Genomic DNA, 26802 nt, shown 5'->3' with positions numbered 1-26802 from the left:
GAATCAGATTATTTTCTAAGTATTTTCTAAGTATTCTTATTAATGTAAATAGAAAGGTAAAAGTGAGAAGAAACACCGGAGATAATACATAGAAATTCCATAGCTACTGTGAAGCTGAGAACACAGAAGGCAAAGAGAGAACCGACGATACAAACATTTTCACCGGTTGGAAGGAACGCGCCACACGCAAAAGCTTTCCTCTCGGCTGAGCCATACTGAACCTTTGGAAAAGCGCGAACGTGGCGCAAAGAGATTTTCCACAGAGAAAAGCGGGATGTACATGTAAAGAAACGCTGACTATGCACGATTAAGTTTATACACGAGAAGATCAAGGATGTAATCCTTGTGTCATGAGTACATGTGCCGTGAGTGCGAACTGCTTGTCCTTTAATAGCGAGTCCGTCATGACGTTATTACTCTAACTATATATAACTGAATTTCCAGCTTTCAATTCTCATGAATCAATTCGTTTTGTAACAAATATCCAGAACACAAAAATAAATTAAATTAATTGCAACGATTTATCCGAACGATGGAAATAAGAAAAAAATGTTTTTCTTTTCTGTATTTTTCTCTCTATTTTTCAATCTTGTAATTATTATTAAAAAATACAACAGTCACGCGCGTGCGCGCGCGCACACACGCACACACACACACACAAATAATTGGAATAAATATAGAAGTATCTCATATCATTTTAACGTCACGTTAGATATTGTGACATTTGCGATTATGACAGTGTAACAATATTAATTTCCAATATTGGCAGATTTTAATATTCAATTTTAATCATATATATCGTTGCAACGACGTATATTATAACATTATGACGTTAAAATGCGAGCTTGTGGTATTTAGTTATCGAGTGCTTAAATTACATAGCACAATTAATGCTAAATGAACAGTTTCCATTGATAAAGAGAATGGAAATATCGTGTTAAAGGAAAATTTACAATTCTAAAGTGACTTTTGTGAGATAACGACCGATTTGCACGAATAAAAGCTCTGCGTTGACATTGATCTCAAGCCCGATCCTGCTATACCTGTGTACCTAATCGCACACGATCCTGGGTCTTAGGCGCAGGTCAGATCTGATGGTATTGGAATCGTCCATTCCAAATGCTCCGTATTTCGAAGGGATCGATGCTAACTGTTGAATATTCGATGTTCCCGGAGTATCCATGAGGATAAAACGATCGTTAAATAACCGAATGCGTACCCCAGGCACGATCTATCGATTACTAGGGTTTTCTATCTTGATTCGATTCAAACAGCAGATTACTGAGCAGCTTCCGCGGCTCGGCTCCCATGATGTAATTATGGACATTTTAGCGTATAATTCGTATCTGCATGGTTTTACATTTCATTACGTCTAAAAATACTCGTTCGAAAATAAATGTGATTTCGTTCGCATTCCGATCAAGATACGAACGAAATCAGTGTATACCGAACGAAACTATAATTCTATAAGATCCAATCTGTGACAAGTAATGTTTTGTAGTTTCAGTTTCATTGCAAATTTGATAGCATCATGGACAGCATTATTTTTAATATTATATACATATTGTGTAGGGGAAAGTCGCTTATATATATTGTACCCCCTAACGTTTAAACAAAATTGTAAACAAAAGTACTGAAGATATCAGAATATTTCTATACTTATATTAAATTTTGGTTCATTGGCAATAAAACAAAACAATACTTTTGCGAAAATAAACATTACATTAAAAAAACTTAAAGAAAAATACAATTAATGGACTCCTTAAAATTCATACAAATACTAAACAAAATGTATATAAATACGTGGGCATTAGGAGTCACCGCTAGATATTTATTGCGTAATATTAACTGATACCTATAATATCTACAATTACAATTTAGGACGTTTCGGCTAACAGTTTTGAGCCATCATCAGCAATAATAATTACCGCTTCTCAACCTACACGCATTGTCGAACTGCATCTCGCAAAATCGCAGCTCCGACCAACCATACTCAAGTTGCATTTGAAATGTGGTGAGAAACAATCATCTTCAACATAGTTAATCTTGTGCCACTCGTGTAGAAAATTGTTAGGGCTTAAAAAAGGGCCTTATAAGTATACCCTAAAATTAATCGGGGCCTATTAGGGTAGATTACTTGGGTCCTACATGGTATGTAACAAATTGTTTATCAGGCCCCTATATAAGGAAAAATTATCGGAGCCCTATAAGGAAAAATTATCAGGGCTTTTATAAGGAAAAATTATCAGGGCCTTATGAGGAAATATTACGGGAATTAATTTTATGTAAATTTGAAGCGGTCACCCATCCGAATGCGAACCACCATTCGCGTTGCTTTGACCTCTGTAATCGTACGGAAACTGCTACTTCGATGATCCACGAACACTGAATGTTAATGAATGTATAGCTGTGATATATCTGTCAATATAATCCTGATAGAAATTTGTGCAATTTAACTGAACATCCAGTCAGTATTTTTTTATACGTGCCCATACGCACTTTTAGGAGGTAAAATACTCTTTAGAAAAAAAATTGGTTTTTCTCTTTTAGAAAATTTTTTTTCTATTGTTTACAGTTCCGACGATATTCGCTTCGAGAAAGAGAAAAATTAATTTTTTTCCAAGGAGTGTTTTATCCTTTAAAAGTGCGTATAGGCACATATAAAAAAATACGTGTCGCTTATTTTTGTCTGGAGAATAACATACTAATATGGCATCCTAATAAATCCTTTCCAGGCACCTATAAGTTAATTCTAATAAATAAATATTTATAAAGTTGATACGTCCTTATCAAATCCCGATAAGGGCCTCATCAGATATAAATAAGGAAGCCTTATTTACGGTATCTCTAATAAATCCTTTCCAGGCCCTTATAAGTTAGCCCTAATAAATAAGTATTTATAAAATTAATACATCCCTATCAAATCCCGATAAGGGCCTCAGAAATATGTTACATAATGCCATCCTTAACAAATTTCTACATGGGCAGTTGCTTAGCTGAGTGGAATAGATAATAGATAATAGAACCCAAGCTAATAATTGCAACATATTTTTATTTAAAAAATTGATACTAAATAATATTAATTGATATATGTTGGCCAGTAACTCACCTCATCTCCAATCACAACTGTAAATGAATCCAAGCATCGTCAATACATTACAACTCGATGTTAAATAAGATTAAAACGCAAAATGACAATAATATATGGAGAGAAAAGTTCTCTGCGATGTACATCATAATTACTTCCTTAGTACAAAGAGAAACGTGTCGCCCGAACGAAACGTGTCGGTCAATAATACAAACAAACATATTATAGCTTATTGAAAATTTCTATGTATCCATGATTCAAAGCCTCAGTGTCAGTTTTCATGTTAAGACCATTTGATTGATGATTTATATAAAGCATCTCCGACATTAATCGTTTATTGTAATTTCTCTCAGAATCCAGAACTCTCACATTTTCCCAATCAAAGTCGTGACCGAAATTAACTCTATGTTCTGTGATCACCGAACGAGCGGATGTAACTCTACGAATATGATTGCGATGTTCTTCTAATCTCGTATTTAATTTTCTTCCCGTTTGTCCTACATATGTAGCATCACAATCTCGACGTTCTATTTGGCAAACTACATTTCTTTTGGAAAACTTCGGCAATGGATCTTTGTGTGCACCTTAATAAATTTATTTAATTTATTAATGCTGTAATGAGCCACTCTGTGACACATACCATTAATGAATTTACAGAACTTGTTAGAAATACCATTAATAAACGGAATTGTGAACCACTTAATATGTTCTTTTCTGATAGAATCAATAGAGGTCTCAAGGGCTTCACACATGAAATACATAACAGAGCATAAGCATAACATAAAGCCGCTAAACCAATGAGCATCTTATGTAAATTAATGTGGCGACATTATGCTAGATGCTCATTGGTCCAGCAGTCTTATGTTATGCTTATGCTCTGTTATGCATTTCATGTGTGAAGCCCTTTACTCGTACAATTAGATTTTTTTATTAATTTCTTTATCCTGTTATTCAAAATCTCAAAAGTAAAATCCAACGGATAGTCATTATGTATACATCGCAGAGGACTTTTCTCTCCATATATTATTGCCATTTTGCGTTTTAATCTTATTTAACATCGAGTTGTAATTTATTGTAATGTATTCACGATGCTTGGATTCATTTACAGTTGTGATTGGGGATGGGGTGAGTTACTGTGACCAACATACATCAATTAATATTATTTAGTACCAATTTTTTTAATAAAAAATATGTTGTTGCAATTATTAGTTCGGGTTCTACTATCTATTCCACTCAGCTAAGCAACTGAATGGCACAACATTAACTATGTTGAAGATGGTTATCTCTCACCACATTTCCAATGCAACTTGAGTATGGTTGATCGGAGCTGCGATTTTGCAAGATGCAATTCGACAATGCGTGTAGGTTGAGAAGCGGTAATTATTATTGCGCTGATGATGGCTCAAAACTGTTAGCCGAAACGTCCTAAATTGTAATTGTAGATATTATAGATATCAGTTAATATTACGCAATAAATATCTAGCGGTAACTCCTAATGCCCACGTATTTATATACGTTTTGTTTAGTATTTGTATAAACATTACATTATTGTTTAAATTAGATTTTTAAAAAAAGTAGCTTTCGGTACGATTTGGAAACCGAGTCGTTAAATTGTACCACCTGATTCCTAAATCGTACTTCTAATATAGCAAACAAGCTGACGTTGCTTATTGTCATTTTGACGTTAAAATAACATCTTTAACGTCAAAATGACGGTAAATAACGTCAGTTTGTTTACTAAGAAAATAAACAAAATTAATTTTGAAACTCATTTATTAATAAATTTATTTTCAATTTCAAACTAAGTGTACATATTTAAGTAGGTATAATAAAAACTTTTCTATTATAAAAACAGAAATTAGACTACTCTGTGTTTTTTAAACTCATTTAAGAAAACAAAGTAAAAAGCAATACTTAAATTGTGTGATTTAAACTATCATTGCACTACATTTCAGAATATTAATATCTCAAATATTTTGACAAACTAAATTTTAGAAATAAAATCAATTACGGATTTTTCCGTCACAAAAAAAAGATTCAATAAAAAGACTCAATAGAAAAATTTAATAGAAAGACTCGATAGTTGATAAGTAATCACTTTCTTAAGCGCTTATTTAAACAGTTTTGGCAAATGTCAGGATTGTCACTACAGGTTTCGTGCAACCCTTAGAGCACCTGACACACTGAATCCAGTCCACTGTAGGTCCTTTTTTTATCATAATCTCCACATATTGCTTGCGAAAATCGTACCGGTATAATATAAAGACCAGCGACAAGTACGATTTACCCAACTCCCTCTATTTTTACAAATTTGCCAATAACAACATAACTTACAAATATTTTGCTAATTTGATATTATACTCGAAAAGAGTTTAAATATCAGTTATATAACCCTGAAGGACACTATAATTCAATTACCCATCTTGTACTGATAACACCTTAGGTAAATTTTATCAAAACTTAGATCAAACACCGAACAAAATCAATTTTGAATGTCAAACAGACGACTCGAAGACAAAACAAAAGTGATAGTTCTTAACCCATATTACCAGCGTCACATCAGTATCATTATCTTTAAAAAAAATGTTTCGTTTAGAAAGTACAATGGAGGTACGATTTAATCGTCGATACGATTTAACCAACTCTCCCTTACATATGTTAAAAGCTCAGTTCTCATCATTTTCGATTATTAAAATTGTATTTACCTACTCTCTAAAATCTTTTCAGAAAGTAGGAACAACGATAAGCTGTTGGAATAAACAGCATAATAAATAATTTTATTTAAATAACCTTATATTGCCCATAATTCGGTAACATTTTATATTTATAACAAATATAACCTACAATTTCAAAACTTCGCGTACATAGAACGAAGTGCTTACCTTCTTCATGAAGGACATTACGTTGTTGCGCAACATCCTGACGACTCTGTTCCGATCCCGCCTAATCTCAATGGAGGAAACGGAGGATTCCTAAATCCCAGTTGCGCCTCTTGTCACTTCCTGATGCTGAGTACCGGCATAAAGGCCCGTGTCTGCTACGCGATCGCTGACTTCACCACAGTTTTGTGATCTCTTTAGAACTGCGGAATCTTAATTGGTGTAACATGGAGCCGTGCGGCTCGCTCTTCTGCCGTGAAAGCATCTCCTGTGCCCGTCATTACTCGTCTTCAGAGTGACATGAGTGGCTGCGATGTCACGCGATTCTGAAAACGAAATATTGATGTACTTAATATACACGATGACTTTTTTGGCTTTTTACTATATATTTACGAAGTTATTCGTGTCAATTCGTGTCGAGTTAATTTTCATCGTTAATTTTTATTAATTTTCATCACTTTAATAAAAATTATTAAGTGATTCTTACGTATACTTTAACATTTTTAGAAAATATTTCTAAGATTGTTGTATTTAAAAAAATTATATGTAAATGTTATAACTACTAATATATTAGTAAGAGTTAATTATATGCGATTAAAGGGTTTACACACACAAAAGTGAGTCCATCATTTATAACGTTCATTCATACGACTTATGACTTTATGCTTCAAATGAATTTGATAAATGACTTGATCCACTTTTGGTCTGAATTATTCGAGCACTCTATCATGCCCATGAAAATATTTCTGATTCATTTCAAGCGCAGAGTAAATGGATTTCTGCTTTACAGGCAGTATTGAGATTTTCAAAGTTCCCGCGTCATATACCACTTTGTAGTTCGTAAACAGTCCTCTCGCAGGCTAGCTGCTTTGAGAGGAATGTTTGGTTGAACGTAACCTCGTTAGAAAGTTTAGACGCAAACAAATATTTGCGCGCGTAAATTAATATCTGGCTTTGTTTCGTCGCAGAGAAGTCAGTTTCTGAGAGCGAGCGCGTACACGTTGTGAAATGATTAATCTTACTTTCCTAACGAAAAATCGATATTTAGCTATCTGAAAATTGTTATGTTAATAATAAGTTTCTAAGCACACACATACACACACACACACACACACACACACACACACACACACACACACTCCTCCCTTTCTCTTTTAATAAAATTACGTTATTTGACTGAAATAGCGATAATGTAATTATAATTTTTAATAATACTTTGTTTTAATAATGTCAACCTTATTAAGGTAAATTCAGTATTCACGCCACGTGAGGATTTATTCTGCAAAAAAAATAGGACGAAGGGTAATTTGGGGATAATTTGAGAGTAATTTATATAATGCAACTCTGTCATATGCCTTTCTAATTACATTAGTATTGTGTTGTGATTTTTATTTCTTATAATTAATATATTAATGAAATCATTGAATTGATTTGTCAATGGAATAAGTAGCGCAACCATGTATTACAACCTTCAACAAACCTATCAAACGATAGGAACAAAATTTTTTTAATCTTCAGTATGCAAGAAATATCAAAATGTTTTCTTAAAGTGCTCATAATACTCAACTCTATCCCATATATATTTATCGTTCGTATTCCCTAATAAAAATTTATAAACACATTTTATAAGTACCGTGACATTTTACATCTTATTTATAAACATTATTTGTAAATTTTTTATAAGTCGTGTATCCCATTCATGATAGTCGTAATATCCCTCCCTGTAGCGATGTATGATAAAAATATAAAGTTTTTTTCAGAAAGTTTTTTTTAAATATAAAATATAAATGTTTCGTATTTCTAATTTTTTCAATAGCAATAAACAGTATAACATTTTTGTTGATATAGTTTATTAACTATTTACTTAAATATTTACTTTCAATTTCAAACGATTAAATCAAATACGCATATTGTCACACGCATGAACCGGAATTGGAATGGAATCAGAATTCCAAAAGCAAACTCGAAAATATCCATTTTCAAAATTAATAATTATTTGCACAAATAAAACATGTAAATTGCAATCCATATTTAAGACAAAAGCTAGTATTTACATTAATTTTATGCGGCGACAGTTATGCATGAACACTCATTCGTATCTATATTGTAGTTGAAAAATCTGAAGAAAATTTAATCGGACATTTTTATTAGATAAATTGCAACTGCAATTTATGGCAGAGAAAAATAAAATCTAATTACGAGAATAACGTGTTTGAAATTATGACTTTGAGTTATTAAAAGTATAATTTCTCACTAAAGATCGCGGGAGAAGACTAAGTTTGTTGAACTTAATCAACGTACCGACGCGCTGCAATATGCACTTGTCCTCATTAGCTGTAATTTCAATCAAGGAAATCATCCACGCAGCAACTAGAGGCTCTTGATTCCCACAAGCATAGTTGACCGCGATGGCACTGTAATTACGAATTCAAACTCCGTAACGATGTTGCATCTAAATTAATAATGAATTTGTACAGATTATACGTATGCATGTGTATACGTTATTTTATATGGCTTTCAGGTGATGGTAACCTATATTTTTTTTTATAATAACGAGGTTCCCATAGGGATATATGATTGATCTGCACAGTTATTTGAGCTTAGCGAGTTCATTACATTGTAGACATTCCTATACAGATACACGTCACATATACATGCTTTTTTGTGATGAATATTTAAAGAAAAGAAAGATGTATTATCTAAAAAAAAGAAGATAAATTAAAATCTATAAATGTGTTAAAAAGCTTTATTAAATTAAAAACAGGAACTCAGAAAAAAACGATAATAAGATATTTATAATCGACCCGCTCTGTTCTTGTATTTTTATCCGTAGATAATTATTATCTTAAACGATTATTATAGATAGTTAATAATATTAAAATAACAAATTTAAATGAAAACATTTTTGCTAAAGAAAAGAAATTTTTCTCTTTTATACCATTAATTTATGAAACTTACAATGAGAGAGAGAGAGAAATATTACTTAAGCAACAAACACTCTGAGATTATTAGTTTCCTCAATTAAAAGTTTTTAATCAAGCAATTCAACTAACTACGAATAAATATTTTCTAAATGATAGTAAACTTATCGATATCCAATTGCCAATATTGCGAAATTATATCCGAAAAATCTAGTTAAATGGGAAATTCTGTCTTTCGTAAGCGTTAATTAATTTCTCTTACAATTGCGGTCGTTTGGCAAACTTTTGGTTTTCCACGGCAGTTCCGGCGCAACGCGAACTGATTTCACGCGGCGGAAAGCAGTCGACTTGTCTTGCCGTGTGCGTTTTAGAAGCCGCACTCTCTTCCACGTCGCATTCCGCGGATCAGACAATTAACCTGCCGCGCAACGAGACAAATTTCGGTTGCAACCGGGTTTCATGGTTACATGAATCATAGTAATTGCGATGTAAATGGCTTCGTTAACCGTTCTGCTCGACAGGATTAACGCTGCGTTGCCGCTTCACCGTCGTTCTAATGTCATTGTGGCCAAAATTTGTTATTACCGGCCTCTCATGCGATCAGGATTTTCGTGTAATATAACTTGTCGCATAGTTTTCCTTAGTATGTATAAATATTAGTGAATGATAAATATTTGTTAAAAACGTCAGTCGTTAACTGAAGTATTTTCAGCAAAAGCACAAAGAAAGTAAAACATTTTTTATTTTGAGAGAGAGAGAGAGAGAGAGAGAGAGAGCATAATAAAGAGAAAAAATGAAGAGAGAAATTTCATGTTCGTGCTAGAAAAGCAAAATTCTCTTGATGACAGAGTGAAAACGCAATCGGACGTGGCGATGACATAATTATACTAATCTTTGGAAGCAAAAGGAGAAGACGAAGAAGTATCAAAGAAGCGAGAGCATCACAGAAGAATATATAATCGTGGAAAGGAGAGTATACTCGAGAGAAAAATGAAGATATCGTCGAATAGATGGGTTAGAACAATGGACGGAATGGAATTTCAAGCGCTTCGCGCTCGTAATACTCCGGCGTATATTAATTTATCTTATAATGATCCCGTCGTGGCTCACGGATAATATTCCTCGAACGTGGGCGTCCTGTCGTTCGGGTGACGAGAAACGGGGGACAAGAAATGGTATGGTATTCGTTCATATTAATTGCCGAAGTTAATATTCGTGTGGGCGACACGATCGACGGGGTTTAGCGAAGTGCAAAGTTCGGAGTTACTTGAAAATCTCCGACGGCGCCGCGAGAACGCAGAGGAACATAAGATCGTATCGAATAACACGTTGCCATTTTGCAGATCATTACGCTGGGTGATTAAATTCTACGAGCTACGTTAATTAACGAAGGCGTATAGGCAGTTTGTTCGTATGAGGATGTTAATGACCGACGTAACTTGCGTGTTCACAAGAAATAAAGATGACTTGTTATTTGATTGTAGCTACTATTAACCATTATATCATTTTGTTTCTATACTTATACGACTCTATGTATATTATAGTTTTGCTATTTAATATTTTGTCTTTTTTTTTAGATTAGATAAAAATTTATTTTAATCTTAAATTTTTTATTTTCGTGATTAATTACTGTAACTATTGGAAAAACTTTGTTAAAAATGTCAAAATATGATACATTACAACCTCTTAAAATTAACATTTTAAACTCGTTTTGATTTACTTTATATTATTGAAAATTTTATTATAAATATACTTCCAATGTAGTTTCAACAAACAATCGGTATTAAAATAATGTGTATGAGTATTGAGAGAAATTAAAAAAAGTATATCTAGATATTATGAATGAAATGCAAAAACGGCATCGAGCTGTAACACGCAATATCCACGATGGATGATCGCCTCAGAACGGAGCGCAAACAAGCCACCCCCGCAACGTATAACGAATAACCTGGTTCGAGGTAGTCTCTGATGACGTACGAAGCGAAGACAAAATTATCCTGACGAGATCGGTCGTACTTGTCTATGCTCGGAACGCAGGAACGAGTTCACCATGATTGGGACAAGGACACGAGCTCCAGCCGCGTTTGCAGGCGCAACAATGAACGGCACGCTTATAGAACTTCAGGGAGCCACGGTTTGCATGTAATATCGGCGACAAGAGAATAGACTAGCAGGGTGAGAAGGCATGAACAGAATTTTCTTGCGGATTTCGTAGCAACACAATAGAACGATATGTTACAAGAGAATAAATTTAACAACAGACTTGGTGACCGAACAGTATCGTGGTTTTTATATCGCTATGTCCTTAAACATCGATTTATTGCTGAGGCTTTTTAAAATATCAAATACTTTTATCAGGAACTTCCAAAGCGTATTTAGCTCCAGTTTTAGATAGATAGACAAAAAAAGAAATATTTCTATTTAAAAGTATGCAAATATATAATATTGAAGCAAATATATTTATGCATTCTATATTTAACATAAAATATGATAATCTGATATTCAATTTGAAGTAATATAGGTACAATCTTTGCATTAATGAAATAAAAAGATACGGTAGTATCTCACGTTAAATATGAGATGAGGAGCGTTTTTGAAAATTTTTTAATTTTGTCATAATTTTACCAGTTTTTCTCGAACAATTTCCTGCGATATAATATTCCGTCAATTACAGTTTGTTGTTTATATTTATTAAGTTCATCAAGTATGCATTGAATCGATAATTTTACCCAACGCCTGCTTTTCGAGCGACCCACTTTTTGTCGCCTAAAATACACGAGGTTGAAATGATATCGTCTACAGTTAAATCAAAACTGGTAAATCGAAAGGAAGTTGTGAAACTCGACGTGTTTCAACACAATGCGGCCGCCCCGTCTGCCTGTGGATACGTGCTGGCAGTTTATGTTTCTTTTATATGCATGAAATTCAGTGCGGAACATACGCGTTTGAATTATCGTCGTCGGTGCTCGAAAACGTGCGTACCTGGTTTTCGTAACAACGCGGACAATAATTTTACCGTGCTTTTAACCCTTTGAGCGATCACGTTGGCATAAGCGCTAGCTGTATAGTGTATAGCGAGGCCGTTAATTAAATCCGTCGCTAAAAGCGATGTTGAATTTTATTTTAAAATTGTCCTTGATTTATGAGAAATATTTAAATTAAACGGTGTAATAAATTTAATCATTACTAATTTAGTACTTTTATTAAGTTGTATTAATTACTTTAATACTGCACAGCATATTTATTTATGTTTGTCATGTAAAGCGTGTCATATTTTACTTTTTTTATTTAAATCACTTGCGAACAAAAGCTCTCTTGCTTTGTTACATGAAACTCCTCTATATTCCCATCCAATGTTAGTGTACAGGATGATGCAAGAATTGCATTTTGTTTTTTACATGCATGTGCGATTCGATCCACTTGTTATATAGACAAAAATTCGTCCAAGAAGGACGTTTATCCATAGCAATAATAAATAGCAATGGAGTTTGCCATGAACCAATTGCGCTTTCGGCTTTCCTATTACGTTTTCGAATATCGAATAAGCCAGCAGTCCAACCGGAAACGTTAACTCGAGAGGAAATCGAGAAACGACCGCGTTCAATTGAACCTCTAGTCGATTGTATGAACAAATACAGACATTCCGAATTTTCACTATAGAAACACATATTGGATAAATACGATAAAATAGCTGAAAACTATTTTTCATTAAATTACAATAAATTGGAAACTTATATGACGTCGTTTAATGGAAAAATGAAATGATAAAAAATATAACGTCGTGAAAAATAAAAAAAATTATTCTAAAAAGATTGTATAACATATAACAATAGAAATATTAATACAGTTTTTATGTATCATAAATTAAGCTTTAATGCTAAAGTTTTATAGAACGATATATATATGTAATCCTTAATTTTACAAATTAATAAATATATATTTTATAAACCTTTGAAGCGTTAGTGCTTAAATAATTAAGTCGTAATAATAAATTTATTATTGACTACGTATCTAGTTTTAACAATCAAACTTTTCTCGCGGAAGAAATAAAAGAAAAACGATTCACTGGCTTTTATTCGGCGCATTTGGTTTCGGGTCAACCAACAAATGACAACTTGTGTCCATCATTTATGATACTTTCTTACAGCTTGATAAATTGTTACATGGGAAAGATCGATAATACCACGTATCCAGGCCTCGTTTGTAGGGATTATAACGACCGTGGTTATAAAGCAACCCCTATAGTTTCACCCTCCCCATAAAACGATATTTGTCCCAGTGGCTACTTGTTGAGCTCACTGTATACTTTAATGCCGCGCTTAACCGGAGACCGCTATCGTTCTGTATTATTGTATATGTATTTTACTCCCACACACAACACACATGCTGGATTTGCTAGTTTCGCTCTCTGGTTTCTCGTGCGATGGTGTTGTCATTGAACGCTATAGTAATACGTATTAGAGCGTAACACACATAATATGTTTCATTATCGTAAAATAAATATGACAAATTGTATATTTTCAGCATAATAATTTGTTTACGATAAACGCAACAATATATCTCGATTTATACATTTATTGCAGGAGTAAACTAAACCTTGAAAATTACATATAAATCAGGAATAATAATCTTAAATATACTTACTCTCTAAATCTGAATCAGTGGATAATCACTGATATCAGTGCCAAGTATGCCACTATTCACTAATTACCCAGTGACGTATATTTGGCACTGGATAATCAGTGAAGTTCAATTAAAAAGAAAGAAGGTTTGAGCATTATATATCCTAAAATATTGATATTTATATGTTAATTTCAATCTTCTAATACTATATTCATTGAATTTATGCACTAAAATAAGATTAATTAGATCACATAATAAAGGTTAGCAGGTCCTAATCCTAGGTTAGGAATTTCACATTTCACTCACTGATTATACCAGTGGCATACTTGGCACTGATATCAGTGATTATCCTGGTTCAGATTTAGAGAGTATCGATACATATGCACAATATTATACGTTCCAATAATTAGTTAACGTATCAGTTTAAAGGCTCAACTAACAGCAAATTTTATACTCCGCAAACAAAAAAATAGTTACGTTTTAATTTATTCTTCTAACAATTTAAAGTTTTGATTTAATTTGGCATTGATATGAAGAGAGAGTGACGCTATGATAACTTTGTTACTGATAATCTCTTATTGATCCTGATAAATTGGCGGATAAATTGACCGGATGGACAAATCCCCGTGGGTGATAGTTTTAGCTGTTACTACTTGTCGACTGATCACGCGTTAGCCACTTCTACTTGTTGCAGCCGATCAGATAGGACGCTCTTCCACTTGTCAGTCGAAGTTCTACATCTACCCTTCGTTGAATTTAAGTGCACGCTAGCTTCCGGGGAAACTTTATCTCAAGAATATCCCGTACGATGTCTTACAGGGAAACTAAACTCTAGACATAAACTTTTAATGTCGCTCTATAGCTTCTACAAATATATATAAGTGATGAATATTCATTATACTCTTATCAGTGTAATATATAATTAAATTTTACGGCGTGAAATTGAAAAAAATGTTAAGTTTAAATGTTAGTTTTAAGTTCTCTAAAACATTGTAACAATATTTATATTTAAAAAAATTGTATTTTTATTAATTCGATCTATTTAAATTATAATGACATGTGTCTTAGCTTTACATTTTATTGAAAAAGCAGGTTCTTCTCTGCGCAATATTCATCCTTACTCTGTAACATTCGTTATTTTCACACGCGACCTCATTTTCTGCCGTACGTGCTCGTCATTCGGAAATTTCGTAAATAGTACATCAAGTTAGCAGCGATCGATCGTCCGACCGTGTCAACTCGAAATAGAGTTCCGCGGAGTAATCTTTAGCGTCACCGACTGATCTCTTGTCCTTACCAAACTTGAGGCGCAAGAGGAGATGAACTATGCTCGAAATTCACTGTCTCGAAAAGGCACGACTATAATAAATGAATCTAATCAATCTAGTCACGTCCGCCAACGATTCGTTCGATTTTCTCCTTGTGAAAAGTAAAATTTTCGTTCTTTGCAAAGAACCTTTCACTTCCATCACAAAAGTCATTGAATTAAAGAAATTTCATTCCTCTAATATTGATCGCAAACAGAAAATAGATCGGTTTGAGGAAGGATATTTTTAATTTAAAAAAACTGTTTGATCGCAATTGAAAAGTGATTGTGAAGGAAATATTTTGCGGTGTATATTCCATAAATGTAACAGCGGAACACGATAGAAATTAAAAATAAATGCGACCTATTTGAAAAGAAAATTAATATTTATGTTTGAAACTCTCGGTTTTTGTTTGAAAACGGAATAAATGAATTTGTATAATCACATACAGAAATAATATATCATGCACACAATAACGTAACGTTACTGTGTCAATGTAAATATAGTGCTGCAACCCATGGAAATTCTAATCTGGCAGTCTACTTATTCTCTCTTACGGTATTGTAATACGCGTTCGATATATGTATAAATCATAAAACTGATATTTCCTTCGAGCCACAACGCTTTCACCTTGATTGAGCGAAAATTTTTGTCGTGCGTAAAAAGTCATGATATACAGCAAGAAACGTGGCGCGCCTTGCTGCGCATTTACATCATTACATTGTGACATACAATATAATTTCACGAATGATCAGTGTCTCATCTCCGTATGCAATGCATCGTGCGCACATCCCTGCATGTGTCTGCGGGAGCGGATTCAAACCTATTATCCCATATCAGATTTCATCCCTGTAAGCATGTCGCGCGTGTATGCGCATCCGTTTGTTACGTGGCGATCTGGCCGTACGAGCTGCCAAGCGTACTATGTCGTCGATATCCGGCTGTTGTCCTACAAAGTCGAAGCGTCCTTCATAATGGCAGATTATTAATAGCGATAGCGTCTTTGATTGGATATAAGAAAATATTGCTACAATTAATAATGACATATAAAAATTAAAGTATCGTTTTTCACATGCAACACTATGACATACTTTTCAGATATTTTAATCTTAATGTTTTATGCTTTTGTAAAGATAAAAATTTAGAAAGATTTATATTATTTATTAAGAATCTGTTAATTGTAGATTGTATGATATGAATCTGGGCATCTCGTCGATCTATAAGATATAATAAACATTAATAAAAAAAATTAATAAGTTTAAACAAAAAAATAAGGGGCTATAAGCCAGAGCAAACTGTTTAATGCTAATTAATATCTTAAAACAATTCATATAATAAACAACTAACGTTTCGAATTTATATTAGGTCCTTATAAAAAATTATTTAATATGCATTGTATTGTGCAAGTGTATGCACATATTTTACATTTACTCTTGATTTTAATGTATGAAACTTCAAGCTGTAGCTTTTTAAATTTGTAGTGCGTAAGTTTTGATGACGTCATTAACTAGAACATTGTGCTTTGCGGATACCATTGGTAGATGACCATGGTGGAGGTGCGCACTGCTCGCTTGTATACAGAATTAATCCAATTTCTCATGGGCACGCCCGCCTTCCTCGAGAACAACGCGCATCGTTCCACTTCGTGCTCTGTTCCCTCTCATTTTTTATTCAACAGGCAAAACGGCCGCGACGCTATAAGCGCCACCATCATGATGTGCCACAGAAGTGCAATAATAATTGGACCCCGAGCAAGTAATTCTTGATTTATTTATTTTTAAGTAAAAAGAGAGAGAGAGAGAGAGAGAGAGAGAGAGAGAGAGAGAGAGAGAGAGAGAGCATTTCCATGAGGTTTCGAAGAAACTACAAAATATCATCGAAACGAAGAAGCGTTACGAGAGATTACGATAATAATATAAGTACATAATGGATTTTCAGGGCTTTACTCACAAGAAAATCTAAAAAACGAGGTTCCGAGTCTTAGTCGAGTAATTTTCGCGGTTCTGTAAACGTGCGAATTTCTCCAAGCGACTTTTCAAGAAAAACGTGACTTCTACTCTCGTGAGATCTCGTTATGCGCCACCACTTTACGGGAATTACCTTCCCCCTTCTTTTTCTAGAGATTAGTTTGAAAGTTTTCTCTTGCGACCAGTAAAAATTACATGCCCGAGTAAAGGTACGTAAAGTTACATACGATTATAACATAAAAAAATGAAATTAATTTAAAGGGGTAATTAGTTTCATTGAACATAAATGGAAAGCATGAGAGCAGTACCATGTTAGAATACTCCCTTTTTGCGTTATTAACGTACTATTGCATTTAATTGGACTATGTTAAAACTAAAGTCTTTTACAATTTAATTAATTAATATTGTACTTTTATTACCAAACTAATTGAACAAATTTTGTGATATTGCTTTAAAATAAAAAAAAATGTGATATTGTGCTTTAAGACACACAAAACAAATACCACTGATCGATGGCAACTCATCAATCTTTGTTTACGTCAACTATAACAAATGGATGCACAGAGAAATATCCTATTGTAGTAATCAATAACCAAATATAATTGTTACAGTAGCAATGTCTAACAAGAGTTCGTTAATTTTACTTTTAACCCATAACAATGTCAGATTTTGATTTCGTAGAAATAAGTATTTTTGTATTTCTTCTTTTGATGAATAAATGTATTCAACGAATTATTATTAGAGAAAGTTGATTTCTATTAAACAAAATAGTAACCTATGCTGGAAAACTTATTGTCAGCAGCAAAACTGTCATAATTCTTAAATGATGTCTTTAAAATAAAAATTTTTATTTAGATAAATTTTTTTGAAGTTAATAAATATACAATAAAAAAAATAGAACAAAAATTATTAAAAGTATAAAGACGCTCGTGTTAATGTAAAAATAATGAAATATTAAACAAGATCAATGGTCGAGCCCAAAGATAATTGACAAAATTAAATTAATATTCAATCGAACATACAAATTAGATATAAAAAGGAAAATATATATAAAAAATTTTTACCTCTTTTTTTTATCTATTTTTTACACAGTCAATTTTACACAAAATTGACTCTAACATTTTTTAATTCTACAATAGATTAATATTCACACAAAATTCTTACAGTCTTGGTAATTATAAGAATCTATTGATTCTCGCTAAACAACTGATTGATGACTTATTTGCCTTGACATAGCGTGATGCTGGGACGTTAGAATCGATTTTTTTTACAATCATTGCAATTTCTTATCACATCTCCTTTGAATGAAATCAGCGTTTCACTAATTAATACGTAAGATTACTCCATTGTGAATCATCTACACATCTCTTGTATATAACAACATATCTGAAAATGTTTCACCGAACTTAATTAATATTTTATCTAATGTATAACTGAAGAAGGACCGGTGGTGTCCTGAAACGTCTTTATATATATTTTATATATATTTCCTTTTTTTATATTTAATTTGTATGTTTGATTGAATATTAATTTAATTTTGTCAACTATCTTTGGGCTCGATCATTGACCTTGTTCAATATTTAAAAAATTATTAATTTTTCTAAAATTATTCAAAAAATTTTTTCAAAAAATTAATAATTTTAAATATTAATTTTAAGTTATTAATTTTTGTACCATTAATATGTATTATATTAATAATTATTCTTACAAAACTCCATTGATAAGTTTTGCAAAGCCTAATTTAACTATTAATATTTCTATACCATAAGTTATAGAAGATTATTGATCTAGGTATACCAATTTCGATTTAAAACCACTTATTAAGATTTGATAATTAAATCGCGCCCCAAATTAGCTAGTGGTTGAGTGTTATTGATAAATTGAAAATGAAATATCTACATACATTGTTTATTCTCATTAAGCTTTTTTTGGCAGTGAAAAAATATATTTTCAAGTCTTTTTAATTCAAACATATGCAATTACGGGATGTATATTGTAATGTTATAATCCACAATTCATTATTCTCCAACGAGATTTTAATTATACGTTGTTACGTGATTGATTTAAATTTAAAATATTCAAAAATTAAACAACATTATATTTGCCGCGTTGGAAACAAAATTGAAATCGCGTTGAAATCAATTTTGTGACGGCACAGCTCGTGCGACGTACAGTGTGACGGCAATTCGTTATTGTTTGCCAACAACGTCGAACAGATCGTAAAGGCAACGAGCGTATAGTCCATTAAAGGGATAACGAGAAGGATGCTAAACTTTTACGACAGGGTCATCCATAACAGAGTTCGCTAATGAAGCTGTCAGGTATTAAAGTGTCGTATCTAAGGGTAGATAATTATTAATGATGACTTTAAATAGCTACGCTGAAGCATTTCCTATACACCACTTTGAGAGAAGGGTAGAGAAGGTTAAGAACTAAACAATCGAAAAAAAATGACCTTCCATAAATAAGATGAAATTTTGTGAGAGATAAAAATTTTTTACATACATAAATTGACACGTTTCAAAATGGGTCGTATTAGCATAAATAGAAGAAAGAGAGACTATTGAAGAAATTAAAAGATTTATTCTTCATTGAAGTTATAATGATTTATTCAAAGTTTGTGATATATTTTCCTGTTTATCGCTGCACTCTCCCTTGATTTTGTATAAACGTATCGGCTTCAGAAAATAAGAGCTAGAGTAGTTGTACGTGACCCGAATGTGGAAATTTATCTCTAGTAAATAAACATCTTAAATCGCATTCTACTTCCCTTATCCACCACTCCTCGAATAAGTGAAGTGAGAATTTAAGACTTTGTTTTACATAACAATGATTCTCTATAGTGTATACTTTAACAATGTATAAAGAAGTTTATATTCCTTGGTCGGCGAAAATACTTTGATGAGTTGAAATGTCAATACATTGCCAAAATACATTGAGAAACTTCGATTGGAAGTCAGCCAATAACTGCGACCATGATACACAAAAGCATGTAATATTATTTTTGGATTATCTCAAATTCTATTCAAAATATTGACATCTTTATGAAAGAATTCAAGAATTTGGGAAATTAATTACATCCCTTTCCATTCATTCCTCAAACAGAATAAGTAAACTTATATATAGGAAGCGAATTGTAGAAAATATGCATTAAACTTATATTTCTTGTTATCGAAGATTTTCGATAAAAAGTTTTCTCATTTAGAGATTCGTATAAATTGTTTGAACCTTCTTATATTTCAAGATTTAATTAAAATTATTAAACGCTGACTTTGCTATACGCTTTTATTTATAACCTATATAACATGTACATAAAGTACTGTAACCATAAAATCGGAAAAGAAACGTTCAGAGAAAATGTATTCCATGTTTGTATCACTTAATTATAAGCTCCATTGAACGAAATAGGCATCATTAGGTTTATAATTAAATTATTATAGTATAAATATATATAGCGATAACAATAACAATTTTGGAAAACGGATAAGCCGTGACACACGGAGATTATCAGTAAGTGAATGAAGCGATGAACGATAACGCTTAATTCATGATTGCCTATCGTATCGCACCAACAAGCCCTTAATTATTATCGGTCCGGAACACCAATATTTGGGTCGAGGTTTGTGGTATAAAATCGGCCCTATGTATTGCGCTAGATATTCCTGGAAATTCAGCCGGTTTACATATACGGTGGAACGGACTTATTCCGGCGGCCTCGTGGCCGTTCTAATTAAGCCGACGGAAATGGATCGCAATATACGCGTTTTAATCGATATTGCAGCTTGGTATCGGTACTTCGAACCATCTCTTTATTTCCTGAAGAAAAAGGCGATTCCGGATATCAGCTGCAGCTGTGAAAATTAATTCATTTCACGGAAACGCAAAACGTTCTACATCGACATGCAAAAGATATTGTTCAGAAAATTTATTCAACTTTTTACGATAAAATTTTAAACGATAAAAAGTTTTTAACTCCGAAAATAATATACGTCTCTTTAAAAAAAAAAATTATAAATTGTTATTCATGTAATCTCTTTTTGATATAGCAACGATTTACTGCTTAATTAATAACGCATCATAATCCATCCATAATGAGATCGCTGTTAAGTAGATTTGTCCAATTTTGCTACGTCAATGTTCCGATAGTTGAAGCGGCGCGTGCGAAACTCGATAGAGTTTGCAAGCTCTACTCCTTATCCGGGTACGCAGCAGTATTGTTCATTAGCCGCTTTATTAATCTCGTTCGCCGAAGTGACTCCCTTCCCGTCTTTTACAGGAAACGGAAGAGCTTTTGTGCGCGTTGCATGATCGATCGACTCGATTAAAAGCTGCCCGACTGACTGCCGGCGCGGCGGTCCAATCAAAGCTCGTTTTATGTCGCAGTCGTGCCCAAGATAAACTTGATCCCGATGGGGCCGCATTTCCGCGATTTAGCGCAATTTCCAGTGATGCGCGAGAAACAATGAGAGAAACGACGCGCGTGGATACCTACTTACAGAGAAGGATAGGCGGTTGCAACCGAGAAGACACGTTCGTTGTAATCGCACTGCGAGATACAAGTCTTGGAAGTCAACCGAGTTCTCAAATTAGTACACACTCCAGTACCTTCTCGTAGAGTATGCAGGGCAGAAACTGTTCCTTATCAGTGCTCTGAATTTAAAGGGATGTTCGTGTGGATCGTACGTTGTGTATCAAGAACCGGATACACATCTGTTTCTCTCTCATTTGTTGTCGAATTGACTAAAGCAAATTTCCTCAAGAGTTCTGGTGTATATTTGACACAAAAATAATATACGTGATATAAAATAAATGTTAATATTTTCTTTCTTAAAATTAACACAATGAATTACGACGATTTGAGTTGGAATCTTTTGACTGCAGATTCAAAAATATACTACGAAAGAGATAAGCAAACGATAAAATACAATGATAAAATATAATCAGGCAGTATGAATGACATTACATAATGTGACATGAAACTCATTATTTATTGCTATATTTAATTTAATATTGAAATCATCCTTTTCATACATTTATATCTAATGTTATATCTAATAGCTAGTAATTTTCACTGTATTTTATAATATGTATTTTATTTGTGTCGTAAATCAACGATGATATATCAATAATTTTACAACGTATAAGTTTAAGAGAGAGAAAGAAGAGAGGATGATAATTATTCCTCGATGTAGCAACACTAAGGCCCAGTTCCACAACTCACGGTTAACTCTTAACCGAGATTCAACTTATTCATTGTCTCTTTCTAATTCTCGAATTGGAAAGAGATGAGAAACAAATTGAACTTCGGTTAAGAGTTAACCGCAAGTTGTGGAACTGGGCCTAAAAGAGTTAATTATTTTAGATTCTGTAACAGAGTTTATTCCTTAATCCATGCATAATTCTCTACATGTTGATACTTAGACGTAGTCTTTGCACAAGATGGTCTTTCTTATTTTAACACTCTACTCGTGTTTATATTATATATCATTGATCATATGATTCAAAAAACGTGACCTTTTTGTTGACAATACTGTAATACCATGAGAACATTTTTAAAATGCTCGGGTCAAAAAAGATCCGAACACGGTTAGAAAACTAAACATGACCTCCTATCACGTTCTTCTTATCTAATTTATAGGCACGACAACGTTCTTAGTTGTTCGTTTCGTGTTCGGTCAAGTTTGTTCACTGCTCATCGTTAATAATAACGTGAGTGATCTTATAAGGATAATGTAGTAAGGTAGATAGAAAAAGAGAGAGAGAAAGAGCAAAAGGAGAGGAAGAGGGGAGAGAGAGAGAGAGAGAGAGAGAAAGAGACCAAGTGCTAACGTTGGCTAGGAAATGGCTGCCACCTGTAGCTATTGATCGCCAGAGCGGTGAAGCCGAGTGTGTATGTGCGCGCGTATTTTCCTCTCGCCGCGCCTCACCTCTTTACCGTCCGTCTTCTATCGAGAAAGCCCTGCAAGTTTACGTTTCCCTCGTCCTTCGTCGTCGATTTCCTTCGCAACAGGGTATTGCGCGTATGACGGACTCATCTATCGCAACGTCCCACAAAAAGAAATTGGGGCTTTACAAACACGTTGTACCTCTGATGCCTGCATCTCCGTCCATAGCCGCGCGATATACATCGTTTCATCATTGTGATACGAATGACATTCTGTCGGAATCAAAAAATATGAATGCGAGACGGTAAATATAATGAACAAGTTTGTTGCATTCATATTTGAATCTGAGGAAATTGCACGCATAACATCGCGAGTGATGAATATATTTGTGTTGGATTTATTTTTGTAATTCTAGAAAGAAATTTGAAAGAATAAAATTATTTCTATTTTTCTTTTTTCCTTAAACTTGTTCTGTAAATTTCCTATTCTTTTTTTGATACTTATATTTAAAGCTCAAAACTCCTCTCTCTCTCTCTCTCTCTCTCTCTCTCTCTTTCTCTCTCTCTCTCTCTTCAAAATTTATTTTTACTTGGAAACTCAAGCTTATGATCGAGTTTGATTATCATAAAATTTCCTTAGAGGAAAAGATTAAATTCAAAATAAATTTTCATATACAGGATATTTGCAAATCAAAAATAAATTTTTTAATGGAAATTTTGAATTAAATATCATGTAAATAAAGTATATGACAAATTCGAAAAAGATTTCCACGATTCTTAAAAGAAGAAATTATAAAAGTGCACGTGTCAAAACAGATAACGTGGTAAAAGATCAAAGTAAAATGAGGAAGAACATAATTAATGACAATATGTTATTACATTTTTATTTATTATTTTACTTTACAATAATGACATATAAATATTATACTGTTATTATTTCTATGCACGAGTAAAATCGAATATTAAACTTAAGTGACAGATAATGATGTATAAATGTCAGAATTAACAATAGCGTCAATTTATAGCGAATTGAATGGAGCTATAAAACTTATGAAAAACGTATATATAAGCCATCCGTTGTGTGAATCGATTTATTCAGTTGCGATTTAATACACGGAGAGAATTTTCTATTAAAATTTACCCTGAAAATATGGTGATTGTGGTACAATACAATATTTTAAAGATTTTTACCATGCACTTCAGTAAAATTGATCAAACTTATTTTATACTTTATTGTAGTTTTATTAATGAATGAGAGAGATTTATATTAAAATTCTTCGAAATATAATGTTGTCCCACGATTGTCATATTTTCAGGGTAGATTCTAAGAAAAAATTCTCTCCGTGTAGGGCATATATAAATTTAAGATAACTGTGAAGGAGACAGAATAGAATGACAGATGATATCCTTGTAGAGGATACGATCATCTCGATTGATTCCTGTCTCCCGTGGTAGCCATAATGCAGAACATAAAGAAGCTTTATGGAGCTGTCATGGGCTCACTATTACTTTGTCTAATACAAATTTAAATTTTATTAACTGTTCGATTTGATCGAGTCATATCAAATATGATAAAAAAGACGATCGGCTGTCAGCCATCAAAATAGGTGTGAAGTACATTCATATATACTGTTATTTTTTTACTAGGTATACAGTATTATGTAGATACAGGTATAATCTAATTTGAATATGCATATCTACCATATTGAACAATTTTAATTTGCATTTACTCTTTCATTATTAATTTGCTTGTATAATTAGCAGATGTCATATTTTTTATGCTCGTCATAAAAATTTCATAGGTAATATGATTTTTTCGCGGAAAATTTACGTGAACATATTATTTTGTTTCTCTCTTAATCTGTGATTAACATAATTTAACATCAAAATATTAATAACAATTATAAAAGTCTGTTATCTTCCCAAGAACACAAAGTAAGAACGCATTATATTTGATATATTTTTGCAGCTACATCTCGCAAATATTTCTACTGTAATTTTAATGTGGGTAACTTTGTAATAGTATAAAGAACCACAGAATATGTAAAAATAGAATATAATAAATTTAATAAATTAGCATCGTGCATGGCTATGAGATACATACATTTGTAAAAGTTCTGCAGGATGTTTGAAGAACGAGAACGTACATTACATATACGTACAATCTAGAGAAAAAACGAATAAAAGCTTCGACAATGTTCTTGCACGCTGTTCTCTTGGCTCCCTTATTAAGTAACTCTAGTTATTTCATAATTACATCTTTTTTGTAATTAACGTGTACTACATTCTATCATCGTAGACGGTCCTTTAATTAATTTATTACGTCCTGGTTTAGTGTCTAGAACATCTCTAAGAAAACTCTTTTTTTTTTTTAAAGTTTATGCAGAATTCTAAAAAAGCAAGTTGAGTTTTCATGCAGGAAAAATTGTAATATTTTAATTTTATTCATTGTATAATATTTCACTTATTCTTTGATGCAATAATTAGAAACCGAGTTCAAAAGTGAAAAAGCTGGTTTTTCAGAATTTATGTTACATCTCTGGATTTTGTTCAAGTAATTAAGTAACCTGACCTGCTGTTCGATAAGTTGAATATACTTTGTGGAACTATTTAAATTAATTAACGAATTCTTTAGCGTCTCATGCGCGGACTGTAAAAATTGCCATTGCGAAATATTGAGTGTCCTTAAGATACCTATTCGTTGAGAACATTCAAGAGCTAATTATTCATTATATTTGTAGCGACAAATTCTATGTTACAATTTTCGTAAATAATAATAAATTGTTAGCAAATCATTTATCGAGGTGAATCGATAATATTTTAAACGGACGCCAGTATTCAAATTCTGTAAAGATATAATTAAAATTTGAGATTTCTAGGAGAAATTAAATTATAAATAATTCTACAAATAGGATTGCATCGATCGAAAGAACATTCACATTTCTCTATCTTCAATCACTTAATCGAAATCTTGTATCACTAACAACTTAAAAATCAACAGTATACTATGCAAAATTCTATCCTGACCCAATTTGAATCCACGCGTCCCATAAGGAACATTTATTCCGAAGAAAGAAACTAGCAGTATCCTTTATTCCTTTCGAAAGAGCGATCAAGGATCTTCGGAACCTCATAAGTCACTCGTGGAGTAGTCTCACGACACAACGGAGAGAAGTTGCAAGGAAAGTTCTCCGTATAAGCGACACGAAGATTTCTTCGAAGATTCTCATTTGACCAATCTGAGTAGCATATCTTACGAATCTTTACTTCGATATCAAGGAATTATAAAAATTAGAGAAACATCTTTACGATATTACTTGCAATAATTTTTTTTATATACTGAAATATTAATTTTCAGCATTTTAATGCGAATTTTTCAGCGTCTTAATGAGACGCAAAATTAGTAAACAACTGCTTAATTATATATAATGTATACGAATTTTCTTTAATAATACTGGATAAAATAGCGAAATTAAAATTCTTTAAAACAGACTTTTTTCATTAGATATGCTTTGTATAAAATATACACACATATTTTCGTTAGTGCAGGCTTGAATATTTTCAAATCGAAGTTACTCGGATGAATCGAACTTTAAGCCGAAATTCCAACAATATTTTGAGCAATTTGTTTAGACAAAAAAGACAGATGGTATTTCATGCAGAAAGGACGTTGCGTTTCGATGGAACGAGTGCACTGTGATCGGCTGGACCGCGAAACTCCGTATTTCACATATCTGTTCCCTAGGGACGTACACATGTGGAATTGCAACCACGGGACGATGGTAAAAAAAGAATGCGTATATATATATTTTTTTTACCGGCAGTGTCGCGGCATGCCCTGAAAGAGAAATGGGGTTCAATTTACCGGAGTTTTGGGGACAAACACGTAGCAACAATATCTCGTTACATTGCGCTTGGAACCTTGTTACAACGACGCTGCTTCCTTTCCACAAAGTTTATTGAAAGCCCACGGCTTCAATTTCAGTTTGACACTTCTGCGTTTGACAGAATCGATCTTGTTAAATCCGTACTCAAGATTGTGAGATTTTATTCTATACTTTTGTGACTATAGTACTGATATTGTGTTTATTATAGGGAAAACTGTGCTTAATAAGGACACATATTGTATCTTG

At 32.8% G+C, this 26802-nt stretch overlaps 1 protein-coding gene across 1 annotated transcript in view; it reads right to left on the bottom strand.

The window, feature by feature from the left end:
- The window catches only part of Fife (regulating synaptic membrane exocytosis protein fife), a 182279-nt gene that overhangs the window by 132808 nt on the left and 22669 nt on the right, over nucleotides 1-26802 (bottom strand). Inside the window, exon 2 of the mRNA XM_018507283.1 lies at nucleotides 5971-6293. Within this exon, the coding sequence (XP_018362785.1) occupies nucleotides 5971-6006 (36 nt within the window). The 5' untranslated portion in view covers nucleotides 6007-6293. The remainder of the gene's footprint in view (nucleotides 1-5970; nucleotides 6294-26802) is intronic.

This window comes from Trachymyrmex cornetzi, unplaced genomic scaffold (assembly GCF_001594075.2).
Source record: "Trachymyrmex cornetzi isolate Tcor2-1 unplaced genomic scaffold, Tcor1.1 scaffold230, whole genome shotgun sequence".
Classification (NCBI taxonomy): Eukaryota; Metazoa; Arthropoda; class Insecta; order Hymenoptera; family Formicidae; genus Trachymyrmex; species Trachymyrmex cornetzi.
Note: the sequence above shows the minus strand (reverse complement) of the source record. Positions and strands in the feature narration are given on the sequence as shown.